The sequence below is a fragment of the Filicampus tigris genome, chromosome 9, assembly GCF_054856515.1.
Source record: "Filicampus tigris isolate MCC_2025a chromosome 9, RoL_Ftig_1.0, whole genome shotgun sequence".
Classification (NCBI taxonomy): Eukaryota; Metazoa; Chordata; class Actinopteri; order Syngnathiformes; family Syngnathidae; genus Filicampus; species Filicampus tigris.
The window spans coordinates 17193698-17208358 of NC_141225.1; the positions used below are offsets into that span (position 1 = coordinate 17193698).

Here is a 14661-nt window from a genome sequence, read left to right on the forward strand (position 1 = left end):
TGTGTTAACCTTTAAATTTCCTCTAACCTTTACTTATGCTACGACTGCTCTGCCTTTCCTTGCTGGTTTGTTCACTAAGGCAAGGTCATGGTAATAGGCTGAAGAGGTGAGTGCCTCACTTCCATACTCTTTAATGCATAGAGCCACTGAATCAAATCATTAAAAGACCTTAATTATCACTTAATTATTCCCTCAACTCACCACTCTGCAGCTGAGTGTGTGCGCGCTTGCGTATGCATTTGCATGTGTGACAAGGAGGGGGATCAGGACTAGTGAGGCAGAAAAGAGATATTAACCCCGCCTAAGGAACAATAAAAGAGAGGAAAGGCAGATGGGGAAGAAAGAAAGCAAAGAAAAGTACTGCGTCTTCCATTAAAACAAATTAAAGATAAGAAAGTGCGTCATTGTTGAAATGCAAAGTAAATTATGCAAAATTCAAGCTATGGCCCGGGATAAGATTGAAGCTGGAAATGTAAAATGGCGTATTGCACAAAGGGAGAAGGAGCTTTACACTGCTCGGTTAGGATGTTCATTGGTGTCTAGTCGGCTCGATCGCGGGTCAGACGGATGAGAGACCGCAGCAACTGCTGCTCTGTGAAGTCATTCTCTTCTGAGAAGCCTCTTTGAACATTTGATGCACCATGAAACAAAGACAAACTGCAGAGGCGCTCACACATAGGCGCTGATCTCAAGAGGATAACCTCCCCTGCACACACGCACACTTAAGCACACACTGTGGTCAGAGTTTTCCTGCCTGTGTTGCTCTCCTCATGTGCGAGATTGTAATCTTAATGGAGCGGCCTGCCTAAATGACTGATTACTAACACAAATGCACAGACAGGCTGTGGTCAGTCAGGGGAGACCGTGCTTGGGTGTTTGCAGTGTGTATTTTTTAAATTAAAGCATGGTCCCACTGGATCGGCCTGTGGTGGCATAGTGGTTCACAGAGCGGACTTTTGCGCAGCTGGCACGAGCTCAATTCCCACTCGGTCGTCTGGATGTTTGCAACGGACTGCATAATACAGCGATGTTCCTTTTTAGTGACTTTTCTATCACTCCATTTCGCCCCCGTGCAGTAAATGTATTGATTTTTGAGTGGTGGAGTCAGGGCCCCACCTCTCACACTATGGTGCCGTTGGCTACGTTAGTGGTGCAGAAGGGATTACTCATGCAAGTCAATGTCCCACTCATAAGGTTTAATTATGACAATTAGTTTAATTAACAGGTGTTTTACTTTTTTAATTTATTTTTTTGGCATACGTTATGCATTACATTCGCGAAATGTAATTTTAAACAATCGTGGATAAAGCACAGGTACTGAAGGAAAAGGGGGGCTTGGCAATACACACAATTTTAAAACAATGAAAAAAATAAAGAGACACTGTAAAACAGTGTAAAATACAAATATGTATGTAATAAGTAAAGATGTTGCCATTTGACTGCTCAAGTTATGCAGAGATATTGCACAGTGTAAACGCTCAAATGAACAGGATTACAAAAGATAATATTGCACAGTGTGGTTGACATTATGATGCCATTTGTTCACGTGTCTGTTGACATGCGGGTCGAGTCTGTTTTTTTTTAGTTTTGTTGTTCTGGGTGTGACACTCCTGTAGCAAATCTATAAAGTATGTACTGTGAATGTGTGCTGTCTCTGATAATCTTCTGTACTTTAGCCACAAATATGAAGTGATTGTCCAAATAGTTTCCCAATCCAAAGAATGCACTTTCAATGTAATTAGTTTAGCGAATAGCTTGAGTGACACTCCATATTTCTCCAATTGCTACACAACAGTACAATGGATATATACACAGTAAATTTCGTAGAGTACATTTTACTCTAAAAAGACTATATTTGGTCCCAGTAAACAGAGTATGCTTTGAGAGTAAACTTCTGCGTAAAATTTACTCTGAGAATTTTACGCTGAACATTTTACTCTCAAATTTTACTGGGATCAAATATAGTCTTTTTAGAGTAAAATATAGTAGTCTACGAAATTGACTATGTAGGAACTTGAAGTGCAGTGCTTAAGTAAGCGCGCGGTGCAGTCCTACTAGTGGTTCTCAGCAGTGTCATCGGGGATCGACTACAGCCCCCTGGGGTGATCTCATGAATAAGTGGTGTAGATAATGTCTATCTGTGTGTAATTCCCTCATAGGGAAGGTGATCCTGCTCAGTGTTATAGACCCTCTGGATGTATGTAAAAAATGAGACATCTGCCAACCCCATATGTGTGCAGGCGCATTTTAGGTCACAGCCAGATTCTTGGATGCAATGTTTAATTGCTTGCCATGGCTTTGACATACATAATTGCCTTGCAACAAGACAACACATTATTACTGCACAGTAGCTCCATAGTATTCTTGGATAGGCCGCCGTGGCTTGTTGTATGCGGTTTGTCAACGGAACGCACATTGCCACAATAACTAAAGAAGTTGCGTTGTCGGGGTTTGATGCAGAGCTTTAATTCGCACGTTGCCTCTTCACCTCCCTGCAGCTACAGGAGTACTACAAGAAACAGCAGGAGCAGTTGCATCTGCAGCTCCTGACTCAGCAACAGCAGCAGCAGCAGCAACAGCAGCAGCAACAGCAGCAGCAGCAGCAGCAGCAGCAACAGGCCGGAAAGCAAGCAGCAAAAGAGGTGAACATAAAGTGCACACTCATTTTGTTCAAGTACACTTTGAAATATGCAAGTGCCCTTACATGCATTAAAAAGTGGTTGACGTGAGAGCTTGCAGAAGGAAAAAAAAAAAACCATCAAGTGTCCAATGTATTGAATGTGCGGTAGGCTACATATGTTGGCCGTCTTCTTCTTCTTCCTTTGCGGTTTGCGGTCAGCTCATCTCGAGGCAAGCATTAGTGAGTGCACACTGTCATTTTCTCCACAAGCCTGCCATGTCGAAGCAGTGTAGGAGTGCAGTGCCAAGCCATTCGCCACCTTGCCAAAGCCCTCATTTACATGCCTTCAACTGTTGGGCCCGAGGTGAAATCTCTATGTAGGAGGGGTCTTCCTCGCTTTTAATTGTCAATTAACCCCGCCAAGCGCTGGAGGCCTCGCCTGCCTTCTCTCTCTCTTTCTCCTGCGTAGATAAATACAAACGAACTGCTTTAACCACAGCTGCAAATCACTTTCGAGGATCAAGTCACACAGCTCAATCAAAAAGGATTCATCTCCGTGGGACAAATTGTTGTAACCTGTGTTAGACTGTTTGGCCTTCTGTGCTCTTTGCCTATTTTTGCAGGTTTAATACTCAGCAAAAACAATGAGAATGCGCCAAACATTTTTGAGAGAAAAATGATACACGCATGCCAAAATGCAATAACTGAGCTACGACCCATACTTCATACTGTATGCTCCTCAGACCTATTTTTTTTTGTGTGCTCTTTTTGTGATACTATTCCATTTATCACATACCAGACAAGCAGCAGTGACTGCAAAGAGGAAAAATGTCATCAGAATCATAGAACCGAAGATGTAGCTTATTCCAAAAGTAGTGCATTCATGCTTGTTCTGGCTGCTCAGTATAATAAGCTAAGTTGGCAATAAGTCCATAATGATAATACCAGAATTGTAACAGAATGCGCATCGGAAAGTATTCACCAACCAAGCTGTAATCTTCCCGCTCTGTTGTCATATTTCATTGAAGTTATGGTTTTAATATTTCTAGCTGTGGTTAACTTCTTTTAAAATATATGACATCCTTCATGACGTCTTCCAAGCATTTATCGACTTACCCAGACAAGTAGAGAACACATTTGACTTTTCCCTGGTTTACTATTTGCACCGGTGGATTTTTACACTTCAATTAAAATTGTACTTATACATCAAAGTGGAAGTCAATCCCCAACATTTCTCTGTAATAATATGTTCAGCGGGCCTTCACTCATCTAAACATGTCATTCCGATTAATATTGTGTTTGTGGAATATGAGTTCAGCAGCAAAATCCACATGTTTTTAGCCATCTCAGGGGGGCGGCCATTTTGTCACTTTCTCTCGACTGAAAATGACATCACAACTGCTCAGGGCTGAGGTAACGAAATCACGTCTCACCTGTTTTCTGAAGCTCAGCCATGGTTGATTGTTACCTGACCCCTGAGGAACTGTGATGTCATTTTCAGCTGACTGCAAGTAGCAAAATGGCCGCCCCGTGAGATGTAAAAAATGGGTAGATTTTACTGCTTAACTCATATTCCACAAATGCAATATTAATCAGAATGCTGTGTTTCCACTAGTTGGGCTCCATAGCAGAGCACGGCATTGACCTAGCAGGTTGCAAACTACACACAGGAATTAGCCGAGATTCGAACCCCAAACCTCAAAACTGTGAAGCAGCATGCGCACCACATGGTCACCATGCTGCCTCGGAGCATGTTAATTGAATCTAACAAACAGCTAAGAACAAGCAGCAAAAAGGCACAAATGAACCTGAGACTTTCTGACAAAACCACAAGGCGACACGTCCCGCATTCCGTCTCTCCTCCCCGAGGGCCCGAACCAGTACACCTCACCTCGCCTGCAAACCCCTCGCCAACAGCAGTCAACCACGTCGAGCGTGACCAAAGCAAAGCAGTTGTGGTCGCCTGCCATGTTTGAGAGGGGTCTGAATTGCTCTTCCGTTCTCCCCCTCTCTCCTCCCTGCCACTGTCCCAGTTTTCAGGTTTTGTTGTTGTCCTGTAACAACTAGACAAGTGCAATCACTGGTCATACGACTACACATAGACGGTTGATGTGTGGTGGGTCACTGCACAAACGCATCCAGTCGGGGGAATATGGCTCCCAGCAGAGCTGCATGCAGTTTATATTGCGGTAGTTGTTGCAAGCAACAAACCTTTGCTACAATGTCCTCCTTGCAGACACTGAGCTAGGGTGTCTTTCCAGAAGTTGTGAGGTTTATGTCTACGAAGCAATCAATGTTATATAATAGCAGTCATTTTCAGATCATGGCGTACATGTGGAGAAGGATTTTTTTAAAGGCTAACAAGAAGGAGGCAGAGAAGCGCGAGCAGAAGGAGTGTAAAACCTTTAATCACTGCAGAGAGTTTTGCGCTCAAGTGGCTTTGACTTCTTGACCTTCTCCCCATTTTCTGCCATCCTTTTTCTGCGTGGAAGTGGTGCATTCCACGACGAGGAAAGTGTCAGTGTTTTTGTGCGTGCGCACATTTGGGACTGGTCAGGAGTCAGCTTAATGAAGTGACTCTGAGCATCGCAAGAGATGTGCGCATGTGTGTGTCTGTCGGTGACTGTCCATTTCGTGTGGGTGTGTGTGCGTCTGTGTGACTGGCAGGCTCAGACAGTGTGTGATGTGCTCATAAATCACACTGACAGCCTGTTACAGCGCTAGCTTTGGCCACTCAGCCACAGCTAATGTAAACAGAACGCAGACACACACACACAGACAAGCGTGCGCACGCACGCAACGTGCGCTTTAAAGAAGGACGTATCTCAGGAGGGAGTGAGGGACGGGGGGTGGGGGGGTGGGGGGGGGGGGCAGAGGAGCAAATGAAATGGACAGACATGGGAAAGAAAAAGAGGGGCAGCAGGGCTGGACAGAAAAGAGAAGAGCGGAAGAAGTTTGCTTATGGAAAAAACAAATCATGTCAAATGTAAAAAGTAAATGTGAGCCTCCGTCCAATTTATTACAAAACAATTCATGTGTACAATACCAGGCAAAAAGTATACCAATAATTATCCATTCCATTTAGAGAGACACCTTTACGCCCTTTATCAATGGTGCTTCTTGGGGGTTTCCTTAATTGTATGTCATTTTTTAATGATGATTAACTCTATCATGCACAGTTAGGACTGCAAAGGGCCGTAAAATTCAGTGAATTTCTGGAAACCGTCCAGAAACTTTCCACGGGAAGTTTTGTGAGGGCATTTTGGAACCTTTCCAAGTTTGACACATGCCCTATGATTGCAGCATGCCAGGGTGGGCTGGCCCAAATTGCATTGCCATCATAGACAAAAGTGCAGTGTCAGATGAGCTGACAGTAAGTATTACTTTTCGTAATTTCATTTTGTGTGTTTCTGGCGCATTCCAGTAAAGAGAAAAGATGTCGCACATTGCTGGAAACATACTATATTTGCCGCAGCAAAATGATATGAATAACCTATTACAGGCAGACTACCATTATAGATCTTAATGGTTGATCATGTAGAGAACGCCATCGAGCACACGGCGTTGTGCGTTTCCTGTTGTCCTTCCACTTACCTCGTGCAGCCCTTCACATGCAGTCAACGCTGCCACCACACATTCTCTCCCCAGGCTCCAGTCTGAAAGGAAGTGACCCAGCTGCCCTTCCTGTGAGTTGGTCTCTGTTCAAAGGGTTCCATGCTGCCAACTCACTCTGTCTCTCCCTGCTGCCCCCCAAGCACCCCCCCCCCAACACACACACACACACATGGGCACACTATAAGCAGTTCCTCAAGTCATATTTATTTTATTTTTTTCTCCCCACAAGTTATCTGTGAGAGATAAAGCTCATCTCTCTGGGGTTAGCCAGCGGGGACTTCAAACAGCTCAGCATAGTACCTCTCAAGTCTAGCCTGGGAGAGCAGGAAAGAGGGCATTTATCATATCGTAACACGCGAGCACGCGCACGCGCACACACATGACACGCGACCTTTGTTTCAGTCCTTTCTTCTCTTCATCATCACGGCCATTTGATGACAGACAAATCCCATTTTACTGTGATTCTAGGGTCCAAATGTGTGACTTTGCACTCGGATTTATTGGGTGCGACGAAAGTAATAAACGGTGGAAAACAAATGACAGCCAAAGTATTGCAATGGAGATATTTCTATCGAAACTTTAATGCGGAAAATAAGTGCGGATTTCAAAATGTGGTTCGTGTGCACGGTGCCAAATATAAGATGTCGTTGTAACTTATTTCCACTTGTCCAATTGAGGTCACGGGTCTTGACAAGTGGACTGAGTCAAGATTTGTTTGACTCAGTATTTATACCGGAAACCCTTCCTGATCCAACACATCCCTTAAAAAAAAAAAATCCAGGACATGAGCTGATAATTGAATCTGCACAAAAAACAGCAGCATGTACCACTACATACTGTACCAGTGCTTTGTGCCAAACATAATCACATTCCTATTAACTACTACAATACAATTTTATTTTACTGTACTTGTATTTGCTCATTTGAGAGAATATCTAAACTGCAGAGTAAATACAAGTGCTTTATCCCCCCCCCCCGTATAAAAAGCTACATTTTGTCAGGCGTTTGTCAGAGGACTACTACTAACCTCCAATGTGTTTGTATTTCAAACCATTTTAAAACAATCATTAAATATACTGTTACAGTAACAGTTAACATACAGTTGTAAAAATGACATTGGTCAATTTATTTTTACTAAATTTTTTAATCAAAGATGCAAGTAAACGTTTCTGGATCAGTTTTTTATGGCTGATTCCAAATATGCCCTTGCTTTCTCTGAAGATCTAATTTTAATTTTTTAAAAATATTTTTCAATTTTGAAACATCATAGTTATGAATTACAAAGCATGGTAAAATCCATATGGCACTTTTTGGTCAAAATTTAAAAAAAAAAAAACCCTGATAAGAATTTTTTTTTTAAATCAGCGAGAAAAATACATTCATGGACACATCAAGCCATCTGTGATTAAAAGTTGTCAGTGAACCACTGTTGAAGAGGAAATAAAACAAAGCTAACCAAAGTAAAACATGAAAACAAGAGTGATGATGCTGGATTCTTTCTACTTTGAAATATACTGTGCATCCTTCTTTGTACATTCTTTTTTTTTTCTGATAAATGTCCCTTTTTGGGGAAAATGTGTTTCAAGAAGCCAAATCACTCATACAGAGTTAATTATTTCATGGGTCCTCAACTGAGCTTTTATGAGGAAGTTGTGTGCAATTTTAGAGGCATGATTAAAAAAAAAAAATCTCATGAAATATGACATGACAGATCAAATCAAGTCTTGGCCTAATATTCCTCTCCTTGAATTGAATCCAAAAAGCAAGGAGTCGGAGTTGCCTATTACTACAGAATGGCAGTAAAAACATACTGACAAGCTACTTCTTTTTTTCCTCTCACTTTCCCTCCTTCCCCTGGCGCGCAGCAGCTCGGCAGCAAGCAGCTGGCCTTCCAGCAGCAGCTGATCCAGATGCAGCAGCTTCAACAGCAACACATCCTCAACCTCCAGAGACAAGGCCTGGTTCCCCTGCAGCCCACCGCTGCCATGCAGTCCCTGCAGCAAGGTTTGCACACTTGTACGCAATCTTACTGCATGCGCGAGAGACGCAAACAAGGTCACGGCTGCACGCGAGCAGGCCTCCTGCGCCCGACGCCACACGTGAAGCCTATGAAGTTAATCAGGCTGTAAAAGATAAAAGAAACGCCTATTGGTGGGTTTGTGGAAGGTACTCATTGGGATAATAGGTCAAATGTGCCACTAATTCCACATGTGGAGGTAGGTGCACTTGTCATTAAAATTAGCCATACTCAAGTATATAATCAGAATCCTATTTTTATACTAGACCACAGTCCCCTCAATTTCTTGATAACATTTTACTGCTCTGCCATGACTGAGCAAGTTAGTGTGTAACAGACTTTCATTCACTCATGCATTGCTCATAAATTAGAATTGTCTAGCATGTTGCCTTAGCTTCAAGTTTCTCATCACCTTTTAATCTCAGGGGCAGAAATTAAACTTAAGTAAAGAAAGAAAAGCTTTGCGTTCTTATATGGAATTGACAATTTACAGAAACAATTCATATGGAATGAAAGACACTTTGCGCTAAAGAGGGCCATTTTTACAACACTGGACTTTGGTATCTCCCTCTCTCCTGCTCTCCCTCTGTATCCAAGTGGAATTTCCCTGCAGTGTGAAAGAGCCGGCCCATTGTGACGGCTCAGCCAGGCGTGAACCGGAGCATTCCTCGGATCAGCCATGCCACACAAACACACACACACACACAAAAACACACAAACACTTGCGCACAAATGCACATAATTAAACACTCGCACAACAGCATACAAACGAACACACCAGTGGACTGCCTCAAAAGGCTGTTGTGTCCGGCTGGTAAGTGGTGGGGGGTGACAAGAGGGCATCTCCTAGAGCTGTAATAAGATAGAGAAGCTGCTCAGATGGCTCATCAGTGCAAATGTACAACAAATAAGATATGAATACAGCGGTTAAGCCAGCTAGGTCTTCAGACATGACACATAGTGTTTTATAGAATCTCCTACTCTAACACTGACTTTCCTTGCACTTTCAGACAAGTTGCGGTAATTGGGAATTAAATGGAAAGGTTCAAATTGCAAGTTGTTCTTTAACTGGGATTTTAAGAAAAATATTTCCATATATTATAGCTTTTCTTGTGAAAAATTTGTTCAATTTGTGCCCCGGAACGTGCGTGTCTCAGTTCACTTCACACAGCACAAAATATGTTGGGGCCAAACGTTGAGGCCACATGACTAACAATTCAACCGACTGACTACATCCAGCCAAGTATTTACATTTTATATACAGAACTGAGGGAATAATAATAATAATAATAATAATAATAATAATAATAATAATAATAATAATAGATCAACCACTATCTCCATGACACCAAAAGCATCAAAGGGAGTATGTTCATTCACTTCTAACAAATAAATGTCATCAAAATACTTTTTTTGTTAAATTGTGGACATGTTTAGAAAATAATTCTGCCCCTTTGCAGCCTCTCAGATCGTGTCTGTCAGCATAAACCTACCAACCAACTAAACACAATTTGTTTTTCATCTATAAAAACAACTGATATCTCATCTCATTTTAAAATTGAAAAAAGAGTCGGTTTTAAGATAAAGAGGAAAGAAAAACTAGAAAATGAACTTTAAATATGTGCTTTCACATGTGTGCCCGCCCCTAATGGAAGGCAGATGTATTCAGATCTTTTGTGTGTATTCATTCTCATTATTTATTTCTACAAATCCGTTTAAGGCTCAGCTGTGAATATGTTAACTTGCTCTTCACTCATCAGTTGGTCACTGGAGTCATTTTCAGTTTTCATTAAGTGGTTGTTTAAAGTTTTGGGCCAGCCCGATAATTTAAACAGGAGGAAACGCTCCGCATTTTTACAGTGAGGGTGTATCCATAGATTGATCAGGTTTCGTGGGTAATAAGTGCACACACAGAGAACTTTATACCAACAAGAGGCCTCATTCCTCAACAGTGAGAACTTTTGTTTTGGCGGGACCGCTGGAGAATGCAGTCAAAGCAGACATAATATTTGTATTGCTGCAAGGCCGCTGGGTGTGTATGTGCGGACACGTACGGCCGCGTGCAGGCGAAAGTATGCGCGCCCTGAGATACATTGGAGTGGACTGTGGCGCTTTAGACATCTTTCTCGCTTTGAAAGTGGAGCAGAAATAACAAAGCTGCACTCAAAGTATACCCTGACCCGGTTGAGACAAATAGTGCCAGCAAGAGCCGCCGCAGTGCTGCTCGACTGACGGAATTGCCATTAGTGTTTGGAATGCATGTGTAAATTAGCTTTGGGTTAGCTTCAGCTGGTGCTTTTGTCCTCTTGCGATAAATCTCAGGGGCCCGAGCAGTTGCATTGTGATTTTAATTGGTAGAAATTAGAAAGGGCTGTCTCTCTCTCTCATCAATATTGTATTAATAACATTTCTTCTCAATTTGGGTCTCATAAGCATACAGTGCATGACATTAAATACCCTCATTGTGATCATCTTCCCTCCGTCCACTTCTTCTTGGTGAACTGACGGCGTCTCTATTCTGCAGCAATGTGTCCGTCGGACCTCCAGCAGCTGTGGAAGGAGGTGTCGGGAGTGCCGAGCAGCGACGAGGTCTTGAAACAAGCCGAGGGCCTGGACTTGAGTACCAACAGCTCTAATTCTACCTCAGCCTTCCCCAAAGCGGCCAGCGCCCACATGCCACTGCACAGCTTGCCCAATGGACAGAGCCACACCCCAAAGAGAGACAGGTACGAGAAGAGTTAACTAATAACGCTGACCAGCCACAACATTAGGTACACCCGCACAACTCAATGCGATCAAATGCCGCAGTTTTCATAAACAAAAAATCTGACTGAAGAATAACAGGGGCATTTTAGTTGAACTTCAACACTGTGGGATTGCAAACAATAATGCCACTGTATGTCCTAAATCTTCAGTCAATTGTAATTTCCCCCTAATAAAAAATCCAGATGTCCATCAAAACAATGAGGAACTCAGCCAAATATAACTCGTTTAAATTACATGGTAGCACATAAGCAAACAAGTTTGTAGAGCAAGTTTATTCAGTTTTTTTTAGTTTCCTTTTTTTTCAAACGCTTCGTTTTAGTTTAGTTTTTGTTGGTTTTAATATTAGTTTTAGTTTTTTTTTTTTAATTTATTTTTATTTTTAATTTTAATGAGTATTTATACAAGAAAAAAAAGGTCGCCACGCATGTAATATGTAAGTCGTGTAATAAAGTAAAGTAAACTAGAATTCTCAAACAACTGACAATTTTGATTTTTTTTTTTTTTTTAAACTTTATTTAACCAAGAAAGGCCCCATTGAGTTACAATAACTCAGTCCTGGCCAAGACAGGGAGCAAATAATAGCTACAAATAGCCAAATATAGATACATTTAGTATGAACCCTGAAAAGCTCATGTATGATATTACTTGACAAAGATGAACAAAAAGGAAATTTTAGTTTTATTAACTCAACTCAACTTTATTTATATAGCAGTCTAAAACAACTATTGCTGCAGACAATTTGCTGTAAAGTCAGTCATACGTTGTTTTTGTGTGTGTGTTTTTTTAAAGCATTTTCTTTTTCATTTTATTTCATGAACGAACATTTTTATTACCGGTAAAGGTCTTTTTTAGTTATTTAGTTAGTTTTCGTTAACTACAATAACCTTGGCATGTATGTTATGTGTTGGACTTTGCGTTGGCAGATGTAATACATCTCAGTTTTGATGGACAGAGTCAAAGAGGTATTCATTTCACGACATCGTGATTATTGCAGTTGCAGTTATAGTGACGCCATCCCAAATTAGATGAGGTGGGCGTACCCTATGTCGTGGCTGGCCAGTGTTAGTGTCCTTCCACTGTGTGACCTGTCGTTTTTCTAATTCACACCCTCCCTGTATTTCAATTCCCTGCCTTCCTTTTCACTTTTTAGCCCTTCTTCCCTTGCGACACATGCGACATTCGCACGCAACACACCGCACTGCACCAGAGTGTGAAGTCATTTGATAGAAAGTGTGGCTTGAGTTATGTTTGTACCGCCAGTATGCTGTCAACCACATGCTAATATGATATATAGGAGAGGATGAACAGAGGGAAGGAAAGAGGTGGTATGGTTTAAAGATTGAGATGGATCTAATCCTGCTGGCAGTGCGTTGAATGGAGGCGTATAAGCACTCTACACACACTACATCGAGAATACATTCCGGTACATAATATCGAGGTGATGTGGTCCCATGGCTGTATTAGCTGCTCATGGGCTTGTCTTCATTTTTAAGAGCCAGACTGTTTGAGTGGATATCCTCCTTCACCAAGGCAGACAGTGGCGATGACCATGCGCCCCCATACTCCAAAGGCAGCCAACCCCCCACCAGCCAGTGAGTAGCATGCACACTCATACACACGCATGGCCCGCTCCTAGCAAGTCACTTTGGATGGTGGTCCAAGAGTGCTCAAGACGAGTGGGCTCAAGGAAATGCTATCATTGTATCCAAACAGTGGATGCAGAAGCAGTGAGTTAGCCTGCTAAGCTAATGCATGGCTGATGTGGAGGAAAATGCGGTTGCCAGCAGTTTGTCACGGCTGCTGTCTGAGCAGCTTCTGAGTTGACTCAACCACAGCCAACACGCGCACGCGCGCACGCACAGGCACGCATACACACTGCCCCAACCTCTGCATGCGCATTAGATCAGGAGGAGGTGAAAGAGGGAAAAAAAGGGAGAAGGAGTGAGACATGTTTCCATCTGCAAAACAAATGTTTTTTGTTAGACGGCCTTATGATGTTGATTTGGTCGGATCTTCATTCCAGTCCTCGCGCACACACGCACGCGCACCTACACAGTCGCGTACATATATGTGGAGACGAGAGTTGCCAGAGAAAGTTTGGATCCACATCTGCTTCTGGACCTGCCACACACCCATATATACGTACACATTCTACTCATACGGTATATAATGTTTGTTTTACCGAGAGCACAAGCCAAGCTGGCCCAGTTACTGTAAGCACACGCTCACCAGAATAACCATCGTCTGGTGGCGGCCGCTGCTAATCAGTCTTGGGAAGAGTTGGGGCTGCGCCGACCCCGCGTCAAGACCCGAAACACACGAGTCGACAGCAGAAATGAACACACACACACTGACACACGTGCGCCACACGCACGCCAAGGACAAAAAGACAGGTCATGGACTTGAAAATGTGCTTCTGAGGTTGCTGGAGTGATCCCCTTATTTGCCTGGCTCCTGTAACTGACCCCACTCTGCTCTATCATCCTTTCGCTGCACTTGGCGTGGAGAGCGGCACGAGCTAACCACACTCAGATGGCTGTGTTGTTGCTACTGCTGCAAACGGTTATTCATGTGCGGGATTGTGTGGTCGATTGACACGTTGCCGCTCTCTATTCTTGCTTTTATTGACCGCGCGTTGTGTCGCAAGCCCTAACCGAGTCTCTCTCCTCGCAGTCACGAGGAGCATGCCGGCTCCCATCCTCTCTATGGCCATGGAGAGTGTAAGTGGCCTGGCTGTGAAGCACTGTGTGAGGACATGGGACAGTTCATCAAGTAAGTGTTTGGATTGTTCTTGTTCACCCATATTTTTGCAGTAAAGTGCTTATTGGTGTTGATTTAAGCTGCAGGCACTGATGTCTCCTTCCAAGTGTTTTTTGGTTGTTATCCTACCGTTTGGCAGTCGCTCACTTCTTTTCTCATCAACCACAAAGTTTGTTTTAAGACCACATCAAAATAGTCTTCAATTCCATCTTGAATTGTAACACATTGCCTGTCATTTAAAAGGCTCGGGGACCCAATTTCATCCATGTATTAAAAGAAACATGACATCTTATCTGATTGAGATCACTTGTGGGAAGATGAAGTAAAACCCCAGTGTAATGTAGAATGTCAGTCACACACGCCACTGATGTATTTTAGCACCTTTCGAAGTCTTCACTTGCCATCCGTTGCATCACATTCAATGCTAGTCTAACACATCCGTACGTGTGTACACATTGACACCATTAACCCTTCATTAAGCTAACACTGTACGAGCAGTGGAAAAAACGCGCAGTAAAAGAAAACGGAAGTGTGCGGTGAATTGCTCATGCTTTCCAGGTCCACATAAGCACAATTAGGGTGGAGTTGCTGTAACGGGTGGCGAAGATGGTAATTCCATTTTTTTAATGCCACAAAATGTGATAATGTTCCAAAGAAAGTAATTTGTTTTCTGATCACCCCAAAAAATATCAGCGGAGGCCATTTTATGCAAAATCTGTGATCGGTAGGAATGTCATAATTTGCCGCCAATTACGTCATTGATCACAAAAGAAGACGGCAATCGCCTGCACAGCAAATAAACGAGTTGTTTAAATAAATTGGATGGATTGGTCCATCTTCTGATCGGATCGGTGATCTGTTATCCGTTTTCTTAAATTCGCTG

At 42.7% G+C, this 14661-nt stretch overlaps 1 protein-coding gene across 3 annotated transcripts in view; it reads left to right on the plus strand.

Moving 5' to 3' along the window:
- foxp4 (forkhead box P4) overlaps positions 1-14661 on the plus strand; it is a 96614-nt gene that overhangs the window by 64282 nt on the left and 17671 nt on the right. Inside the window, exons 5-9 of one of the 3 annotated variants that reach the window (XM_086041022.1) lie at positions 2499-2642; positions 8101-8239; positions 10777-10978; positions 12512-12610; positions 13692-13790. In XM_086041022.1, the coding sequence (XP_085897148.1) occupies positions 2499-2642; positions 8101-8239; positions 10777-10978; positions 12512-12610; positions 13692-13790 (683 nt within the window). The remainder of the gene's footprint in view (positions 1-2498; positions 2643-8100; positions 8240-10776; positions 10979-12511; positions 12611-13691; positions 13791-14661) is intronic. The other 2 variants (XM_086041023.1, XM_086041024.1) reach the window with 2 other exon arrangements.